The 21,026-nt window shown below is 35.1% G+C and overlaps 1 protein-coding gene across 1 annotated transcript in view; it reads left to right on the plus strand.

The window, feature by feature from the left end:
• Window positions 1-19,164: 19,164 nt before the first annotated feature.
• Window positions 19,165-21,026, plus strand: part of LOC106050680 (ATP-dependent RNA helicase A-like) — a 32,814-nt gene continuing 30,952 nt past the window's right edge. Inside the window, exons 1-2 of the mRNA XM_013205704.2 lie at window positions 19,165-19,279; window positions 20,705-20,914. Coding sequence (XP_013061158.2) covers window positions 20,804-20,914 — 111 coding nt within the window. The 5' untranslated portion in view covers window positions 19,165-19,279; window positions 20,705-20,803. The remainder of the gene's footprint in view (window positions 19,280-20,704; window positions 20,915-21,026) is intronic.

Here is a 21,026-nt window from a genome sequence, read left to right on the forward strand (position 1 = left end):
CAAAATCTCAGTCTTCACCAGGATTCTAACCCGGGACCCCCGGTTCGGAAGCCAAGCGCTATAATTGATGTAATTGCTTTGAATTCGAATCCTAAAAAAAAAAAAAAAAAAAAAAAAATCATTTCGGCCAAAAAACATTCAGGAAAATGAAGTTTACAAGATTACTATTCGTTTTAAATTAGGTTAAATTTATAATGCATACTAATTAGCTTTTTCTATTTAAAAAACTGCTTGCATAACTGATTTTAAAAATTAGATTTTTCGCTTTCAGAAAAAAAAAGTAGCCGTTGCATCAGAACTTTGAATGGTCTAAAATATTGTGATGTCGGATTTTAAATATCTTTTCTAGTTTACGAGATCTAAACGGGACAGACGGACAGACATTTCACACGAAACTAATAGCGTCTTTTCCCCTTTTGGGGGCCGCTAATAAAGTAGACGGGAAAGGCCAATACTGAAATGCGAGAAACATTGGACTCGATTGGAGGCACTTGTGCACATAGCGCCTACGTCTTTTTATATAAGCCTATGCTTCATCAGCGTTTTCTGCAGGATTTTTTTTTTCTTGGTCACGAATAAGAAGTCGGTGATTGGGAAAATTCAGCGTTTATGCTGTGAAAAAGACAGAGACATCTTTTAGTTGATCTTATTGCAGATGCCTCTCTTGAAAAACGGTTTTAAAAAAAAGTCTTATTCTAAGTTGAAAAGTCGCCTCTTAATGTAATATTTGAAAAGATAATATTGTAACCTCATTTTACTTCATAAATATTTAAATATAGATTTGGGGCGAGGTGACTGAGTGGTGCATCGCTAAACATCCGAACTGAAGCGTCTCGGGTTTGAATCTCAAAGAAGACTGGGATTTTGAGTGTCGGGATTTTTATGACACCCCTAAGCCCACCCCTTTTTTAATGGGTACCTGACATTAGTTGGGGAAAGAAAATTTAAGGCGGTTGTTCGTTGGCCCTAGAAACAAATCGACAGATCGGTAGGTTTGAAAGACGTACGTTAGTTTTGTTATCTTATCTTATATGATACAGACGTTACTTCAAAAAAGAAAATGATTACGTCCTACGCGTCATGCATTTAGTCAGGCTTAACCAATAACCTAAACTCCGCCAAGTCACTGGTTTTCCTGGCTAGCTCAGGCAACCCATTCCATGCTCTAATAGCGCTAGGGAAGAAGGATCTTTTGTACAAATTTGTCCTAGCTTATGGAACGAGGAATGTGCCTTTATCTTTGTGTTTTTCTGAGTATTTCATTAAATTTTGTTTTTGTATTTGAAAATTATGTTTATAATTAGTCCTTCTATTCAAATACAAAAGATTTTTTTTGGCTTTACTGCCTTCGATTTTGAGAAACTCTGGCTTTGAATTTTATTTATACTGTTTTTGTTTTGTGCTACAAACCTAAAAAAATTTTTTTTTAAAAGAGTAATAGTTAAAAACTAAGAAAACATAAGTCCTAAGTGTTATTAAGAAACTCCTTAAATTTTATGTTTGTAAATGAGCTGATAGGTCGCTAATGTGTCTGAGCCCTGATCCCATATGTAGTTGCTTGAGAATTTTGAGAAACCTTGGAAGGCATCTAATCCAAGATAAAATTCTTCATAAACCTTTGCAACGACTAACTAAAGCGTTTATAGAGAATGGCGTAAAACAGAGGTGTCGTAATCTTCTTTGGAATAATGCTGATTATTATGAAGCGGCTTTTGCAAGAGGACAATACAATAAGTTTATCAACAACCACAATGCATCGAAACTACGGCGCCTGCTCTCAAATACTAAAATTCTAGAACTGATTGTTACAGAGATACTTACAGGAGTTCCAACTTTCTGTCAATAAACTTGCTGAGGCTGCTTCCTCGTTTAGTCTATCATGATCCAGAAGTCTTCCAAAGAACATTAATCAGCTTCACATATTATCTTATCTTATTAACTTATATAATACAGACGTTACTTAAAAAAAGAAGATAATTACGTCCTGCGCGTGTTCAAAGGTCAATCTGGTTTTCCTGGCTAGCTCAGGCAACTCATTCCATGCTTGAATATCACTAGAGAAGAAGGAGCATGTGTACTAATTTGTCCTAGCATATGGAACGTGGATGGCTACATCCTTAATATAATAAATACACCAATTTGCGTACCTGGCCAGCATGCAGTATCAAATGCGTGTCACTGTCCAAAGAAACAGACCAGGGTCAACCTTAGATAAATGGAAGCCCTAGGTGAAAAGAAATTCGGTGGCCCCAAATAAAAAATAAAAATAAAAAATATACAAGAAAAAAAAAAAAGAAAAAGAAATCAATTGATTAAAACCTAGTGTACGCCAATCACAAGGTTGAGGATACTTTTCGCTATTTCTTCTCTTTAAAAAAATGTGAACTATTACACCAATTGGAGGCCCTATGCGGTTGCTTAGTTTGTCAATGCCTATTTTAAGGCCTGCCCTGGTCAGATGGCCGTATTGCTGCAGATAGGCCCGTACTTAAGGTAATTAGAGACCAAAGGTAGCCCTCAAATAAAAAATAAATTTTGAAAATTAAGACTTAGGAAATAAAAATACGCAATTAGTCTAAATATAAATGTGAAGCTATGTGCTGAAACAAATGGATGATACATACACGTTGAACATAAATAAACAACAGCACCAAGTTTTTAAATAAGAGAAAGTAGTCAATTAAAAATAAGGGACTGCGCCGATCGAGGCCCGAACCAGTGACCCTGGAAACGAAACCAGCCTAGCAGTAACGCACTTGAAAGCGAACTTATCCTCTAGACTATAGAGTATAGACCATCGAAAATCCCCCAAAATCATTCTGGTCTAGAGTCATTTGCCAATATGCTCCCCAGTGGTCAATGGTTACATGTCCCAGCGAGCCTCTCCCCCTCACCGCGCCACCCCCGTGTTCACTAACAATTTCAACTATTTTCAACAGAGCCGACACAGACAGCCGTTAGGCATGTATTAGACAAACAATAGCTCTATGTATGTATCTCTCATTGTGAAAAGTGGACAACATAAACACACTACATATAGAAGCTTCAGTGGGTACGAGCAATTAAGCTGTGAACGTAAATATAGAAGTGAAGCTAGGTGATGGAACAAATAAATGATGCACACATATTGAACATAAATGAACAGGGGGGGGGGGGTAATTTGGATATGGGCGAATGTCTCAGGACCAGGGGTGGGCTGGGTGTCTAAATCGGCCCAGGCATTTCTATACAATCCGGCCCACAAATTATATGCTACATGATGAGTTTTTCATCTATATTGTTATTGTACAGTAGTTACGCTGAGGTTGTCAATTGTAGTCAAACTGAATTTCCATTTGATTGGATCAATAAAAATTATCTTATCTATGTTACCTTAAGTAATTTAAATTACAATGTTTTTTTTCTTTTCTGGATTTCAAACTTGAAAACGTATCAATCACTCACAATGAATGTCTTTAACTATTTCATTTTAATAAATTTGCCCGTTGTAGAAGTGACGTCTGTTCAATTGTCGAACGTGTTGTGCTTTTGGTAAAGACAAAGTTGAATTAGCCACCAGTTTGTCAATAGTTTAAAGGTAGGCCTACTCTTATGTATCTTTGGCTTTCTATTGCACCTTTCTATTAAAAAAAGATAAAGCAAAGATTGATACAATAAAAAAAAAATCTGGCAATAGATCTTAAAATGCGCACCTAAAAGCTATAATTTTAAAACAAAAAAAAATATTTCTATTGTACCAAAAAATGTTGGTAAGAAGCATTTTCTGAAAAAGAATGCTGACCACATCAATGAGGTGAATGCTATTACACATCTAGTAAATAACTTTTCTGTTGCTTCTTAACATTTCCTATACTCCTTTATGGCTCCAGACATTGAAGCCGCATTTTGTATATTCCTGGTCTCGAAATATCATAAAGTCAAGCTCACTCCTTTCTATAGACATTTTAAGATATTAAGTAGATCTCAGCAGCTTTTTTCTCCCTTAAAATGTTATAACTTATGAATCTGATCAGTGTGCACTATGTCAAGTGTGCTGTCAAAATACAAAGGTGCTTATTGTAACTTTTACTCTTATAAATATATCTTTTACGCGGTTTTTTTAAACATTTATAAACTTTTCAACATTATAGATACACATTCAGTTATGGGTTTTATCCACACAACATTCCCACCATCTTATGGAAATTCTATAATTAATAAAGACTCGTCGTTAATAGATGCCCTTGTTTTCCGATTTTCCAATCCTGGTGACTATTCTTGAGACGTCTTTAGATATTCCAATTTCAGACTTTATTTCCACTTCTTATTAAATTACTCATTTGTATCTCATTTCCATAGAATTAGTTGAAAATAGTTGACAACAACAACAAACAAAAAAACAAGGTTACAAAGAGAGTTTGTGTTACACAAACTCAGAGGCGGCCCCCGTCGAAGTCGGATCCCTGTCGGATCTGCATATTCGCAAATAATATTCAAGAGGTGATTTAATTTTGATGTAAAATGCTTTACTTCCTAGTCCAAACCGCCCGCAGGACGACGGGGGATGGGAGCGGGCAGGGTTTGAACCCTAGACCATCCATAAATCTGAACGACAGTCCAGCGCGCAAACCGCACGACCAGGCAGCCATCCGATGGTCAAAAGTAATAATGTTTCAAAGATTCATTTGCCGTAAATTTAAATTTAAATTAAATAAAAAATAGTAGATTAGTTTTAGTATATTAAAACATTACAATATTGATCAAAACGTTTGGAAATGAAAATCTACACTTTTTTTTTTTACACTTTAAGTTTAGAAATTGAAATTCTACATCTTAATCTAGTCTATTTTAGTCTAAACTAGATCTAGAAATTCTAGATCTAGACTCTAAAATAATTTTAATTAGAATATAAATCCAGATCTAGATATACTGTAATAAAAATCTAGATCTAGTTTAAAAAATCTAGATTAGATCTAAATCAAGATATCATTCCTTTTTTAAACGCGAGTCACACAACGAGGCTTAATAAACATTACTATACCGAGTTCTTTTTTCATTTTATTTGAAGAATTAATTCCATATGACGTCAAAGGAAAAAAAAAACACTACGTCACACGGCCTAGCTAGACTAAAAATCGCTTTCATTGATACGAGCCATTTATCGAGTGTTCATTGACTTTGGTGCACCGAGTGCGTTCTTTAAGCATTTCATTTAAAGAATTCATTCCATATGACGTCAAAGGAAAAAAAAACACTACGTCACACGGCCTAGCTAGAATAAAAATCGCCTTCATCATTACGAGCCATTTATCGAGTGTTCATAGACATTGGTGCACCGAGTGCGTTCTTTAAGCATTTCATTTAAAGAATTCATTCCATATGACGTCAAAGGGAAAAAAAAACACTACGTCACACGGCCTAGCTAGTATAAAAATCGCCTTCATCATTACGAGCCATTTAGCGAGTGTTCATAGACATTGGTGCACCGAGTGCGTTCTTTTAGCATTTCTTTTAAAGAATTCATTCCATATGACGTCAAAGGAAAAAAAAACACTACGTCACATGGCTTAGTTAGACTAAAATATGTTTTCATTAATACAAGCAATTTTTCGAGTGTTCATAGACATTGGTGCACCGAGTGCGTTCTTTTAACATTACATTTAAAGAGTCCATTCATATGACGTCAAAGAAAAAAAATTCCATTACCTCACAATAGCCTAGTACCGGTACCATAAAAAAAATGTCTTTATTTACACGAGATATTTAACGAGGGTTCATAGACATTGGTGCACTGAGTTCTAATAGAATTTATTTAAAAACGATCAAAGCCGCATTGTTTTTGCGTTTTGTCTGTCAGTCGGTCATCTTGATATAAAAAAAACAACAACTTAAAGTTATTAAAAATTGATTAACCTTTATTCTACGTTTCAAAACATCGCAATAATTTTTAGGTATGAACACAATTGAAAAGTTTATATAATAGATTGTTCCGAATGTTTGTATAAATAGTAAAAGAAAAAGAGAATTTCAGATAAATGAAATACCGTTAATTAAATTTTTTGGATGGTCTCGTATAAAAGTTAGAAGTACTACAGCCATGTGGAGAGATTTTCATACCTTACTTTGGTGTTTGGATTCTGTTTTCCTTAAAAATCGGAACATAATATTAACGATAATTAGATTTTTTAATGTTTTAGGTAGAAAGTTAAATGCCCTGTAAGAGAGTAGTGAGTTAAAATATTTTTCATAAAAATCCGTAAAAACATTATTTCGTAAATGAGAAGATTATTTGTTTATTAATTAGAAGAGGGAGTTCAAACAATTATTTGGCGTTAGTAGATTTTTATATAAATTCGGAAATTTCTGGCGACGATTTGTAAGAAACAAAATCCGGAACTTTCTTTATCGATTACAAAACTTCTATGTTATGTTTTAGCAAGAAAATTAAATGTCTAAAAAGTAATTTTCAGTAATCAATTCTAGTAAATTACTTTTTTTTAAAGCCCTGAACAACCTATTGTCGATATTTTTAAAATTTGTTTAAAGATGAAAATACGGAACAATTTGATATTGATAACCAAATTATAGTGATGCATTGTCAAATAATATAAGTGTAATATTAGTAAATTATGCGATTTCAAACAATCATTAGGCATAATTCATGTTTTATAAAACAATATCCGGAACATTTTTACAATTAATGAAATATAAGTCAGTATAGAGATTTTGATTTATCATTAATATGCTATTTACATAAAAAACGGAACAACATATTATTGATAATATGTTTTTGCAACGTTTATGCATGGAAATTGAATGTAATATAAATTAGAAAAGCAAACAAACATTTGTTGGGGTTGATTAGTTTTGAACAAAAAAATCCGGAACAATCAACTTTTAGATACTTAAAACTATTGAGATGTTACGGGAGGAACATTAAAGTGTAAATCAGATGTTCAATAGCTTTTAGAGTTCTAGTCTTTTTAATCTAATCGTGACGGACAGACCGACCAACAGACAAAACGCACAAAAATAATCTTCTTTTATTCGAATGGGGGCACTAAACAAAAAATAAATAAAATCTGATTTTTTTTAAAAGTTTAAGGAATTGGTTTAGCACCTGGTCATGTAGCGAAGTTACGCTACTGCACGAAAATCGCTGCATAAAAATTCCATTAAAAAAATGTGCGTGATATTTACATACAAAATGCATTATTAGCCTTTATAAACAAACAGAAATGTTTTCTTTTAATTTTAGCTGCTAGTTGACCAGAAAAAACATCTTTAACTATTATTTATATTTGTTGTAAACATTTCCTTTACATTTTAAAAATATATTTGACTTAGTGATACTGAAAATACACAAAAATTGTCCTTCTTTGTTAGCATATTGTAACATTGCCTCCCTTACATTTACGTAATTGTTTTAGAATTGTTGTATTTTTATGAAAAAATCGCATGCATAATTAATTTTATAAATTAAACGGTTTGCTTTTAGAAAACCAAAAGTAGCCGTTGCACCTAAACTTTTCAAGCCGCATTTAATGATGAAATAATATTTTTCATATCTCTTCTAGTTTTCGAGATCTGAGTGTGACAGACGGACAGACGGACATTTTGCACAAACCTAATAGCGGCTTTTTCCCCTTACGGGGGCCGCTAACAAACAACAAAAAGCCCATAAAATTTCTTGCTATTTAATTGACTAAATCATCCCCAATAGGAAGCATCAGAGCCTTTCTTTTAACAATTAGCGTTCTTTTCCTTTTGTAAAATAGACACTCGACAAAAAGAAAACTATTCCCTAAAATATTGAAGTTTATATCATTTAACTGGTTCATTGTAACTTTTCCTTCATCTTAGCTAGTTTCTTTTTCATTCAACATCTGAAATTACTTCATCTTATTCATAAATCTCAATAGCCAATTATTTACTTTCCAATTCTACAAAATTTACATTAATTACATTTGAGATTTCAATACTATTTTATGCATGAAGAATGTCGTAATTTGTTAAACAGTGACTAATGGTTGGCATTCTGGTATTACGATGCTAACTACCATTTCAATAGATATGATAAAAAAAAATCAAAGCAGTTTTATATACATGAAGCTAAAATACAGCTGAAAGTAAGGTTTCACGTCTGCTTTTGATATAGAGTATGTGTGAAGAAACAAGTCCTTTTATGTTTAAAGTGTCTTTTAATTGTGGAACATTTTAACAAAACACATATACATGGCAACGTTATGTACAGATCTGCTTCACTCGCTGACCTTTCTCTCTCTCTTCTTGTTTACACACTAGTCACTTCCCCCAAGTCCCCTTATCTTATATAATACAGACGTTACTTCAAAAAAGAAGATGATTACGTCCTACGCGTCATGCATTTAGTCATGCATATTAACCAATGACTTAAATTCTGCCAAGTCACTGGTTTTCCTGGCTAGCTCAGGCAACCCATTCCATGCTCTAATAGCACTAGGGAAGAAGGAGTATTTGTACAAATTTGTCCTAGCATATGGGACGAGGAATGTGCCTTTATCTTTGTGTCTTTCAGAGTATTTTTATTAAATTTTGTTTTTGTATTTGAAGATTATGGTTCAGTGTTTTATGTATGATTGCTACTTTACTTTTGAGCCTTCTGTCCTGAAGGCTTTCTAAATTTAGTGATTTTACTAAAGGTGTTACTCTAGTCAAATGTGAATATTCGTTTGTTATGAATCTCACTGCTCTATTTTGTGTCTGTTCCAGTTTCTTAATGTTTTCTTGAGTTGAGGGGTCCCAAACGGAGGATACATATTTTATTATTGGCCTAACCAAGGTTAAGTAACTTTTTAGTTTTATGTTCTTATTTGATTTATAGAAATTTCTTTTAATAAATCCTAATGCTTTGTTTGATTTTTTTGTAGTTTCATCAATATGTGGATTCCATGATAGTTTTTCATTTATTATAACACCTAGGTATTTTGCGTTTTTAGTCTGTGATACTGGTTTGCCATGAATAAGATAAGTGGAATTAATTTGTTTTAGTTTTTTTGTTACTCGTAACAACTGACATTTTTCTGGGTGGAAAGACATGCTCCAATTTGATTCCCATTTCTGTAATTCATCTAATTCTCTTTGTAAAATATCTGTGTCTTGTGTTGTTTTTATTGTTCTATATATTATGCAATCGTCTGCAAATAATCTGACTTTTGTTCCTGAACTAATGCAATTTGGTAAATCATTTATGTAAATTAAAAATAGTAGTGGACCCAAGACTGTACCTTGAGGTACACCTGAGTTTACTGTTATCGGTGTTGATTTAGAGCCATTTATTATTACAGTTTGTTCTCTCCCTATCAGAAAGTCTTTAATCCACTGATGCAGTGGACCATTAATGCCGAAATATTTTAATTTTTTAAGCAAACTATGGTGGTGAACTTTGTCAAAAGCCTTAGAAAAATCTAGTAAGATAGCATCTATTTGTTCACTATTATCTAAACCTTTTGAAAAATCATCAATTAGTCCTATTAGTTGTGTTTCACATGATCTATATTTCCTAAAGCCATGTTGGTATGGTGTGAGGACATTATGTTTGTCTAAGTGGTTTATGATGTTGCTACATATTATGTGTTCTAGGATTTTACATGTGATGCTGGTAAGTGATACTGGTCTGTAGTTCCCTGGGTCAGATTTTTCTCCTTTTTTAAATAGGGGGGTGACATTAGCTTCTTTCCAGTCCTTTGGTACTCTGCCCTGGTTAAGTGAAGCCTGAAAGAGTATTTTGAACACTGGGGCTAGCTCATTACTTAGTTCTTTGAGTAATCTAGCTGGAATACCATCAGGTCCAGAAGCTTTATTTGGTTTGGTGTTGGCTAATAGTTTTTGAATTCCATTTTCTTGTACTACTATATCTTCTATGTTGTCTACTTGGTTCAAATTCAGTAATATGTCTTTGTCTCCTGGGGCTGAGAATGCTGATGCAAAGTATTTGTTTAGAATGTTTGCTTTAGTTTCATTATCATTATGTATTATGTTATGTTCATCTTTTAATGGCGCTACGCCTGTTGTTTCCATTTTCTTAGACTTAATGTATGACCATAGGTTTTTGTTGTTATCTTTAGATATTACATTGTTTATGTATTCACTCTGCAGCTGTCTGCTTACTTTTTGGGTTAAGTGTTTAATTTTTATATACTTTTTGTAAACTCTTTCTGCATTAGTTTCTTTAAATTTTCTATAGAGGTTTTCCTTCTGTTTACAAAGCTTCTTTAGTCTATTATTAAACCAGCATTTATTTATTTTGTTTGATGTGTATTTAGTTGGTATATGATTTTCTATTATGCTTTTAAGATGGTTTTTAATGAAATTCCAGAGGTCATCGACTGGTTGGTTAATGTCTTTTTCTAATAAGAATGTTTGTTGAAAGTTTAGTGCAGCTTGGTGTAGTTGTGTTAGGTTACATTTATTCCAGAGTAAGATTTTTCTTTTGGGTTTTGTATTGGCTACTGCTTTTATCTGACTGTGTATTTTTATGATCTCATGGTCTGATAGACCAGGGATAATTTCATAATCAACTACTAATCCAGGTCTGTTGGTTAAGAAGAGATCTAATGTGTTGTTTAATCTAGTTGGCTTTTTAATGATTTGATCTAAACTTAGGTTGTGTAAAGTTTCTATGAAAAGCTCATTTATGTCCTTAAGGTTTTGGTGTTTATCTATGGTTAGTGTTTTCCAATTTATATCAGGTAGGTTGAAATCACCCATAATCCAAAAAACTGCATTTTTATTTGTCTCTTTAAGTGTAGTAATCTGATTACATAGTTCCTGCATGTATTCTAAACTAGAATTTGGTGGTCTGTAAATGCTGCCTATTATTAGGGATGTTGAGGTGGTATTAATTTTACAAAATGTTGATTCTACATTTTTTGAGTTAGGTAAGGTAATTTCTTCTGCTATAAGAGTGTTTTTTATTGCTAAAAGAACTCCTCCATGATTATCAGCCCTATCTTTTCTAAAAAATTCATAATTACTATTGAAAATTTCTGCATTATAAATTTCAGGATGCAGCCAAGTTTCTGTTCCTGCAATTATGTCTGGTTTCTCACATTCTAATACAATTTCTAAGTATGCTGTTTTGTTCCTAATGCTTTGAAAATTTATAACTAAGGTTTTAAGGTATTTTGGTATTACTTCTTTAGTAGGTTTGTTTAGTGAGGCTGTTGTATTAATTTTAGTAGATTTAGGTTTAACAGGAGTGGATCTGGCTAGTGGTTGGTGAGTTTGGTTCGGGATGGTGTTTAGGATGTTGTATGGGTTAGAAGTGTCCGCATCAAAGGAATCAAACAGTCCTGATGTAAACTGAGGTAACCCACATGGTACACAGTGCCATGATGCGTCTTTGTTGCCTAAGGCATAATACACAGGTGTATTCATATGGAGACATGATGCATGGTACCATTCATCGCAGGTGTCACATTGAATGGCTTTCTGTTTCAGGGTGCATATTTTTTTGCAGATGTTGCATCTATCTTTAGATCTAGGCCCTGGATTTGACTCTACATCTCCTGCCATTAATATTAACAGTGATAGGTATTTATTTCTGCTGTGTCTGATTGAGAACTTCCATTTGTGATGGGTAATCTTCTTTAATGTTATAGATGTGTATGTTAGGTTATTTTTGAAGTTGCATTGTTCTAAAGTGTGATGATTGATTATGACTGTTGTTTCCTTTTTAAGTTTAGTGTTGACAAAGGTAGATCTAGTTCTGTGTTCAGCTAGTGTGTATTTGGTGATTATTAGGATAAATAGCCAGAGCAATTTCATGATGACTGCTCTTGATTTTAGTTTAGTCTAGTCTAAATCTAGTTTAAGGTTTACAATGCCTAAGTTAAGTCTAAATCTAAAGTGAAAGCTAGTTTACAATGACAATTAAATCAAATCAAATGGTTTATTAAATTCAAAATGTGGACCTAGACTAGATCTAGATTCTAGATCAATATATTTACGTGTATAACTAACTACATAGAATATTACTATTAGTTATTATTAGTAGTATTAGTAGATGATTAGTAGATCTAAAGCCTTAATTAAAGTCTAAGTCTAACACTAGACAGACTAGATCTAAAATCTAAGGATATAATAATAAATATAGACTAGATCTAGATCTAATAAATTATAAGGATTATTAAGGATTAGTGAGACAAAATAGTCCTAAGCTAAGAATTGTTAATTTGAATTAATTAGTAGAAAAAATGCTGAATTAAGTTAAATATATAATTTAAAGATATTAGTTTATTAGTTAAATAGCTTTTTTAATGAATTTGGTTTGATTTAATACAACAAAACGAAAAATTTAACTCATCTCTGATTACAGTAAACAGGGAGCAGCCTAACTCTCAGTCCCCTAACTCTCGATACTCAACACTTGACCGTGTGTCACGGTTGACCACACAGTAACCGTGTCACCACAGTCCTCCCAGGGCAGAGAAAAATTTTGATCGTATCAAAATTTCATGAACTAATGTTTAACATCGACAAGAAAAAACAATGATATGTAATACAATGGCATCTTCTACTATGAGAGAACTGATAATGCCTATGACGACAAATAAATTTTCAATAATATGTTATTGCAAGGGACATTTCCAATTGAACTATCGTAGAAAGCTTTCCTGTTATATTATACAACTTATATACAAAAAAAAGAAATACACGCATTTAGTTTTTTCTATGTAACAATAATCTTTTGAATGCCAACATTGTCAGGTGAAAAAGGCACAATTAGTTAATACTTTATGTTACATCAAAACATTTTCCAAATTAAGGGAATTGTTTACTTTGTGTTTCTTTCATATCAGTTCCTAAATGGACATCTATGACTACAATCGATGCAACAAACTTAAAAAACTAAATTTTAGTACAACTTTCACATCTCTGAATGAAATAAAAAAAAATTCAGAAGCGTAATGTTCATTCAATTTTGACAAGACAAATTTTAAAGTTATCATATAAGTTATTTGTTAATTTTCTCATCATCTGATTAATGAATGAACCTAAGTCGAGCGTCCCTAGACATCATCTGCTTCCTCTATTGGTTCTATCACCATTACTCTACAACTGTCTTGCGTGTCTTGATTAGCGTTTGCTGAAAGAGTAAATGGTCTGGGCATGTACAGCTTCAGCATATTGATGTGAAATACTTTGTCTCGGCCTCTGATGTTTATACTGTAGTCGACCTTCGAAATCACCTTTGTGACTTGGAATGGGCCCTGCCATTTTATAAATAGCTGGTTATTTCTGTCAGGCAGCAGAACCATGACATTATCACCAACTTGTAGTGTTCTCAACTTTCGCCCCTGATTTAGCTTTCTCAATAGTTCTGGTTTCTCTCTGTTTGTTTGCTTTTGGACAGTTTCGCATGCTTTGATTATATTTTGTCTTGTTTTGATGACAAGATCGTATCCTGTGAGTACGTCATGTTCTATATTATGTTCCTATTAACTAGAAAGTCTCTGTATACTGACATGGGTCCCCTAACAGGTGAGCCATAGAGCATCTCGAATGGTGAGAAGCCCGTTGTTGTGTGTTACTTCTCTGTAGGCGAACAGTATGGGGTTGATCAGCTTGTCCCAGTCTGTTGGGTTGTCCTGTGCTACTTTATTCAGCATTGTTTTCAGCGTTGAATTCAGGCGTTCGCACATCCCATTTGCTTGGGGGTGAAAACGGGCAGCAAATTGTTGTTTAATATTCAGAGTTTTGCAAAACTGTGCGAATTCATTTGATTTAAACTGGGTGCCTTGATCGCTCAGTATTATGCGAGGGTAACCTGTTCTTGTAAATATTGCTGTAAGTGCGTCTCCGACATCTTCGGAAGAAATTCTTTTCAATGGTATTGCTTCTGGAAACCGTGTGCACATGTCTACAATAGTCAATATGTAGCGATGGCCTCTTCCGGATATTACTGGCATTGGTCCAATAATATCTACAGCTATCTTTTCAAATGGCATTTCACTTAAGTCTGTTGTTTGTATTGGAGCTTGCATATATGTTCCCTTTGCTCCATGTATTTGGCAAATATGGCAGGATTTTATGTAGGCCTAGACTTCTTGCGTAATTCTATGCCAAAAAAATTCATTCAAGATTCTATTCAATGTTCTCTTTACTCCCATAGGTCCGGCAAACGGGGTGTCATGTGCAAGCTTTAAAATTGTTTCTCTATACTTCATTGGAACTAGCAATTGTTGTGTCTTGCCTGCTTTCAGATGAATTTCTCTCACATAGACACCATCTTCGCCTATCTTGATTAACCCTCGTCTTGGTGGAGCTTCACTTTCTATGAGTTTTATTAGATCTGGATCATTTTTCTGTTCACTGACAAATTTTTCTGTTTTAATCTGTAGTGGGTCTTGACTTTCTGTGGAGATTTCATTCGGGTTGTTCACTTGATTATGGCTTCTCATATCGCTATTTTCTGTTTCTGTATTTTTATTTTCATTGTTATAAGGAACTTGTATGTTATCGTTTGTATTTAGCACTTCTTCTGCTTTCTTCTGAGCTCTTGTAGTAACCATGGAACATTTCTGTGTGTATTTTTCTTTCCACTTGTTCAATTCTTCTACTGTGCAAGGTTTAGAGCCTTTGATACAGCCAATGATAAGAACAATGTTGTCAGGCTTATTGTCTAGTACTAAAGCCTCATGCCAACCACTGATGAACGGTGTGTGTATGTTGATACGTGCTACCAGGTGTGTAGTTACTTGACCCGTGTAACCAACACAGTCTTGTCTTCTTCCGGTGTACTCTTGTGGGTTGACGTATTCTTTTGCGACTAAAATTGCAGTTGCACTTGTATCGTACAGTACGTTGGTCATTTGTTCTCCCACAAAGCCTGGGTATACCTGCAGTTTATTAGCGTGTTTGGCAGCAAATGCTCTATCTCTGGGTCTGTTGTTCCAAACTCTATTGCGTCGGTTGTAGAAGCAAGTGTCTGTAATGTGATTTGTTCTACCGCAAATTTGACATTGGAAACGAACCTTTTGCTGCTTACGTCGGTATTCTCGTTCCTTGTAGGTATATGTTGGGCTCTTATCTTCATCTTTCCCTCTTCTATATGTATATGTTGGGCTCTTAGCTGTGTCTTTCTTATATGTATATGTTGGGCTCCTATCTGCGTTCTCTCTTCGATCTCTATATGTTGGGCTTATTTCTTCATCTTTCTCTCTTCGAGATCTATATTTTGGGCTTATGTCGATATCTTTCTCTCTTCTTCCTGTATATGGTGGGCTCTTGTCAGCGTTCTCTCTTCTATATAGAGGGCTTGGAGTCCGCATTCTTGCAGCGTTGTTCACCATAAAAGCTGATGTCGCAGTTGGGTTCTCTCTAGCTAACACTTCCCTTGGGTGTGCGGCCTTATACTGCCTTAGTTGTGCTATCAGGCTGCTGATGGTCTTTGGCTCTCGCTCCGTGACGTATGTTTTCACATTATTATTGTAAGCTTCCATCACAGTGTCCATTATGGTGTGTTCTCTGAGGGTTTCATATTTGTGATCCACTTTTGACAGGTCTACCCATCGATCGAAGTATACCGACATGTTGGTGACGAATATTTGTGGATCGTCGTTCGCCAGAGGTGTCGACTCTTTCAATCTCCTTCTGTATTCGTAACTTGTGTAGCCAAACTGTCTCAGCAACGCCTCCTTCACGGCCACGTACTCTTTTCTTTCTTCATCTCTCATTTGAAGACAGATGTTGATGGCTCTACCTTTTAAGCGCCCCATGAGGCTTCTTGCCCATTCTTTCTGTGGGAGGTTGCATGATGTTGCTATATCCTCAAATCTCAGTAGATATGAGTCAATGCACTCATTCTGGCTCTCGTCAAATGGAGACATTCTGTCTAATTGTTTGTATTTGTCAAAGTGTTCCTCCTTTTCATTTTGCTGTTCTTTGTCTTTCTTTTCTTTAAGTTTTAGTTCTAGTTGTAAGATTTCCTTCCTTCTACTATCTTCTTCTTTCTTTTTGGCTTCTTCCCTATTAAATCTCCTTTCTTCCCTTTCTTCCTCCTGTGTTATTTTTAGTGTAATGAACTTTTCAAGTTCTTCGCCTTGCAGGCCATTTTCCTTGCCCGCTTCTCTAAATATTTTGTACATCGACATTTCCACTTACTTGTGCCTCGTCGTATCTCGTCGTGGTCGCCAGTTGTGAAGAAACAAGTCCTTTTACGTTTAAAGTGTCTTTTAATTGTGGAACATTTTAACAAAACATATATACACGGCAACGTTATGTACAGATCTCCTGCTTCACTCGCTGACCTTTCTCTCTCTCTTCTTGTTTACACACTAGTCACTTCCCCCAAGTCCCCTAACTCTCGATACTCAACACTTGACCGTGTGTCACGGTTGACCACACTTCTAACCGTGTCACCACAGTATGATATAACGTTTTTGACTATTTGTATAATTTCATTAAAAAATTAAAATATGTTTAGTCTAAATATTTTTTAAAATGTATATATCTTATGGTGTGGTCGAGAGGCTAAGTGCGGTGGCTGAGTGGTTAAGCGCTAGCCATTCGAAAATCAAAACCCGGGTTCTTGGATTCGAATCTCGATGAAAACAGGGATTTTGAATTTCGGGAATTTAGTTGGGGTACCTGATTTTAGTTGGGTAAAGTAAAGGCGGTTTAAACCTTGGCAAAAGAAACATATGACCTTAACATCATCTGCCCTGTAGAACGCAAGGTCTGAAAGGGTAGGCCTAAAGGTCAAGGTCATATAGGCATACTAGCTGCTTTCTCAACCTAGTTTAACTGTTTGCATCTTAGATCTTGCTACACACACAACACAACATAAGGTCCACTTGTTTTTAATATCCTTGCGTTCAGTAAAACAAATGCTGTCAAGATTGTTTCATATTTACCTCAAAACTGCAAGATCAAAAGAGGACAGGAAAGATGACAAAACCTTACAAATGAGGACAAAAAAACAAAACGCCCTACTGGAGTTCACTGAAGGAGAAAGAAGGTTGAAAGATTTTGAGTTTAAGATCCCCCTACAGAGCATTTTGAGGTGGAAAACCCCCAACAGAAGATTTTAACGTTAAAACTTCTCTTTTCGATATAAAATCTAAAGCTAACTACAGTCACTTAATTCCAAGAGCGTATTCAAGAGAGGTTACACATTTTTACCAGTGGCAGGGCTCCATTAATAAACTGCAGTGAATAGTCATCTACCGAAATCGAAAAACACTAAATGTAGCTCAACAAAAATGGCTAAGACAGATTTTAGGAGTCAGTTATAGAGATCGGGTCTAAATCAAGGAAATCCTATGCCGAACTGGGAGTCGACCCCTTAGTAAGATTGTGAGAGAACGACGTATGAGGTTTGCGGGACATGTTCTCCGACAAAATGAATTAATTAAGCATAAGAAGAGTTGCAATGATATCCTAGTACAACTTGACGCCACTCATTCATGGAGGTCCTCATAGTAGGTGGGAAGAAGCTTCAGACATTACCAGTGACAGATTTTTATGGAAACAGCTTGACGTCAAATGCTCCGAACGGCGTAGGAGGGTCTAAGTCAGTAAGAATATCACATTAGGTTTTTGAAATAAAACTTTTTAATAGCAGGAAAATGCAGTGTAGATAACTCAGAATATGCATTTTGTTGGCTTTCAATACCAGAAATAGTGCTTGGCGGCGGGGCTTTGCCCCGCGATGGGGAGCTCCTAGCGCTCCCCCAGACCCCCTTGCTAGTAATGGCGGGAGTCTATAATTTTATGAAAACAGCTTGATGGCAAATGCGCCGAACGACGATGGAGTGTCTAAGTCAGTAAGAATAGCACATTAGGTTTTTGAAATAGAACTTTTTAATAGTAGGAAAATGCAGTGTAGATACCTCAGAATATGCATTTTGTTGGCTTTCAATACCAGAAATAGTGCTTGGCGGCGGGGCTTCGCCCCGCGCTGGGGGAGCTCCTAGCGCTCCCCCAGACCCCTTTGCTACTAATGTCGGAGCATCTACAATTTTTCCACTAACTCATGGAAGAACCTATTCTAGGGCACAAAAAAAATGTCTTCCGAAAGAATGAAGGGTCAGAATGTAATAAAGATTTTGTACGCACACACACACACATAAATAGATATAATTTTTTTTCGCCAGGGGTGGGGATCGGGGGGGGGGGGAGAACAAAATTCACTCCCCCCCCCCCAACCCCCCCCCCCCCCCGAAAAAAATCCTGGCTACGCCCATGGTGGACCTAGATAGGCTAAGTACGAGTAAGCGAATCAGGACCTTGCGGGACCCCCTGGGTGAGCTTTTTTTTTTTTTTTTTTTTTTTTATCTCACTCGGGGTAGGGATGGAACAAGTAGCCCGCACACCAGTCCAAAAAGTCCGCCACGCCGTTCCACGAGGGGGCCGTCATCAGTGACCCGTTGCTGGAGTGGCGGTCCTTGCACGGAACAGTGGCGGTTACAGTACAGGAATATGAGACAAGCTCCCCGCAGTTAGCTCTGTTCTCGGCCACTTGTAGCGAGTGCGACCCAGGAACGGGGACGGAGCGCTGTGTACACGGCACGGCCCGGCCCAGTCAACCGATATGACCGTCTACCGTTGAGAGCCCTCAGACAGGACAGGGGTGAAGAGCCCCATGTCCAAGCCAGGTAGTTGAATAAAAGCCTTTCTAACCAGCAAGGGGATAAGGGCGCCTACGGCGCCGACGCCCTACTGGACTTCACTGAAGGAGAAAGAAGGTTGACAGATCTTCTGTGGTGCCCTAGCGTACCGGCAGACCAAAATAGGTGAAAGTGAATGTGAAGTTAGGTGTGAACCTGGTCTAACTGATTTCTTATAATGAAACTAATTGTTTTGTAAAGGGGCAATCTCTTATTCAAATCCTCAATCCAACCTGGGCTTTTTTATCTTATATATCATAATACAGACGTTACTTTAAAAAAAAAAAGGGAAGATGATGCCTAATATATAGACCTATACGTCGTACGCGTCATATGCATGTTAACCAATGACCTAAATTCTGCTAAGTCACTAATTTTCCTGGCTGGCTCAGACAACCTACCACATGCTCTAATAGCGCTAGGGAAGAAGAAGCATTTGTCCAAATTTTTCCTAGCATATGGAGTAATGTGCCTTTACCTTTGTGTCTTTCTGAGTATTTTATTAGATTTGGGTCATTTGGGTATTTCTGGGTATTTTGATAGACCTACATAGATTAAATCAGTTTGTCAACAACCCCTTTCATCTTTAATGGCATTAACGAACTGCTAGTCTAGATTCAGATCAGACTCTTATTTTCTAAAATGAGGTGTAGATCTACATTTAGATATATTTGAGATCTATTTGGATTTTTAAAACATGTATCATTGAATTGATAGAGCTGTTTTACATAGAAAATTTTAAGTTCCACTTTTAGACATATTAAAATAAAATAAATTTAGATCTAGACTCTAGACTCTACTCTAGTAATCTAGATCTAGAGAGTCTAGACTGTCTAGTGTCTGTCTAGATGATATCATCTACTCACTACTGAGTCTGAGTTAACTGAGTCTACTCTCTTTACTCAACACAACAGTCTACTGACAGTGACTCTAGAATTGATAGATTAGTCTACATTACTCTTGATAATTCATAATAAAATTAATTATAAATGATCCTGAGTTAAGTTAGTTTCTAGATCTAGAATAATCAAGATAGTTACTAAGTTAGTGACTAGTCACAGTTACTGAGTTAGTGAGTCAGTGTAGTATTTATAAGAAAGATTTAGAACTACTATAACTTACTAGATCTATAAGTGAGAACTGAGATCGTAGACTTCTAGTCTGATACTTACTTAGTACTACTTAGTGATAGATCTAGAATTCTAGATCTAGAGATCTAATTCTAACGTCTAAGTCTAGAATCTAGTAAAATCTAGTAGTAGACTCTAGTATAGACTAGATCTAGAATATTCTAGAATAATCTAGATCTAGAAAAATAGAATAATTCTTAAATTTAAATCTAGTAATCTTATCTTATATATATCTTATAACTTATATAGAATCTAATACAGACATTACTTCAAAAAAGAAGATGATTACGTCATACGCGTCTCTAACTTAACTACTACTGAGCCCTCTAATCTAAGTCAAACTAAGTGTCTAACTCTAAGCTAAAGTTTAAAACTAGTCTAACTCTATAGTCTATAGACTCTAATCAAGTCATCTAGATTCTACACACTTTACTTTTACTGTCTTTGCACAGACATTTTAATGAAGTTAATATGAATTTTATGGTAATAATTAGATAGAAATATGATTCATGATTATTATAATTAAGCAGCATCTGATCTGAAATCTGAGCATGTTAACTAAGACTTAATTTTAATAAAGTATAAGTCTATAGATTATGATTACTTGTGAGCCTATGATTATATATTTATCATTATATTATATAATCTACTTTTACTTTTAAAAACTTTTATAGTTTTATTATAGATCTAAATTATTCTAAATGAATTATTTTTATTATTTTAAATAAATAATGATAATCATAACTAATGACATACTACATAGTCTTACTGTACTGTACATAAATTCTAACTGTCATAAACACAATGTTAATTAAATTTTTAATATTTTTATGTTCAAACGTTATGCTGAATATGGTTTTTAAGTTTTTACTCAGTCTACAATAAATTGGAGTCTTAGTCTTAACTTTATAGTACTCTACTCTCTAAATCTATTCTAACTAGAGTCTAGATCGTCTCTCAAGACTTTAGATCTACAACTAAATTGACTAGGCGTCACTTGGTCTAGATTAGATCTATCAATTATCATAGCATCAGCAAAACATGGACGTGAAGCAAGTTCTGTATAGTTGGTGTGGTAAAAATAAAGTTGGAACTCCAAATTATGAGTTTTCAGTGGGCGGTCCAAAACACAGACAGCGATTTAAATGTGAGGTAAACTTGTGGTTGAGACATAGAATAAGAATTCCAAATGTTGACCTATAAATCTAGACTAGGTTTAAACTCAGGAGCATTCATTCAAAAGCGGGAACATTGTAATTGTATA

The sequence above is a fragment of the Biomphalaria glabrata genome, chromosome 9 (genome assembly GCF_947242115.1).
Source record: "Biomphalaria glabrata chromosome 9, xgBioGlab47.1, whole genome shotgun sequence".
In the NCBI taxonomy this organism is placed as follows: Eukaryota; Metazoa; Mollusca; class Gastropoda; family Planorbidae; genus Biomphalaria; species Biomphalaria glabrata.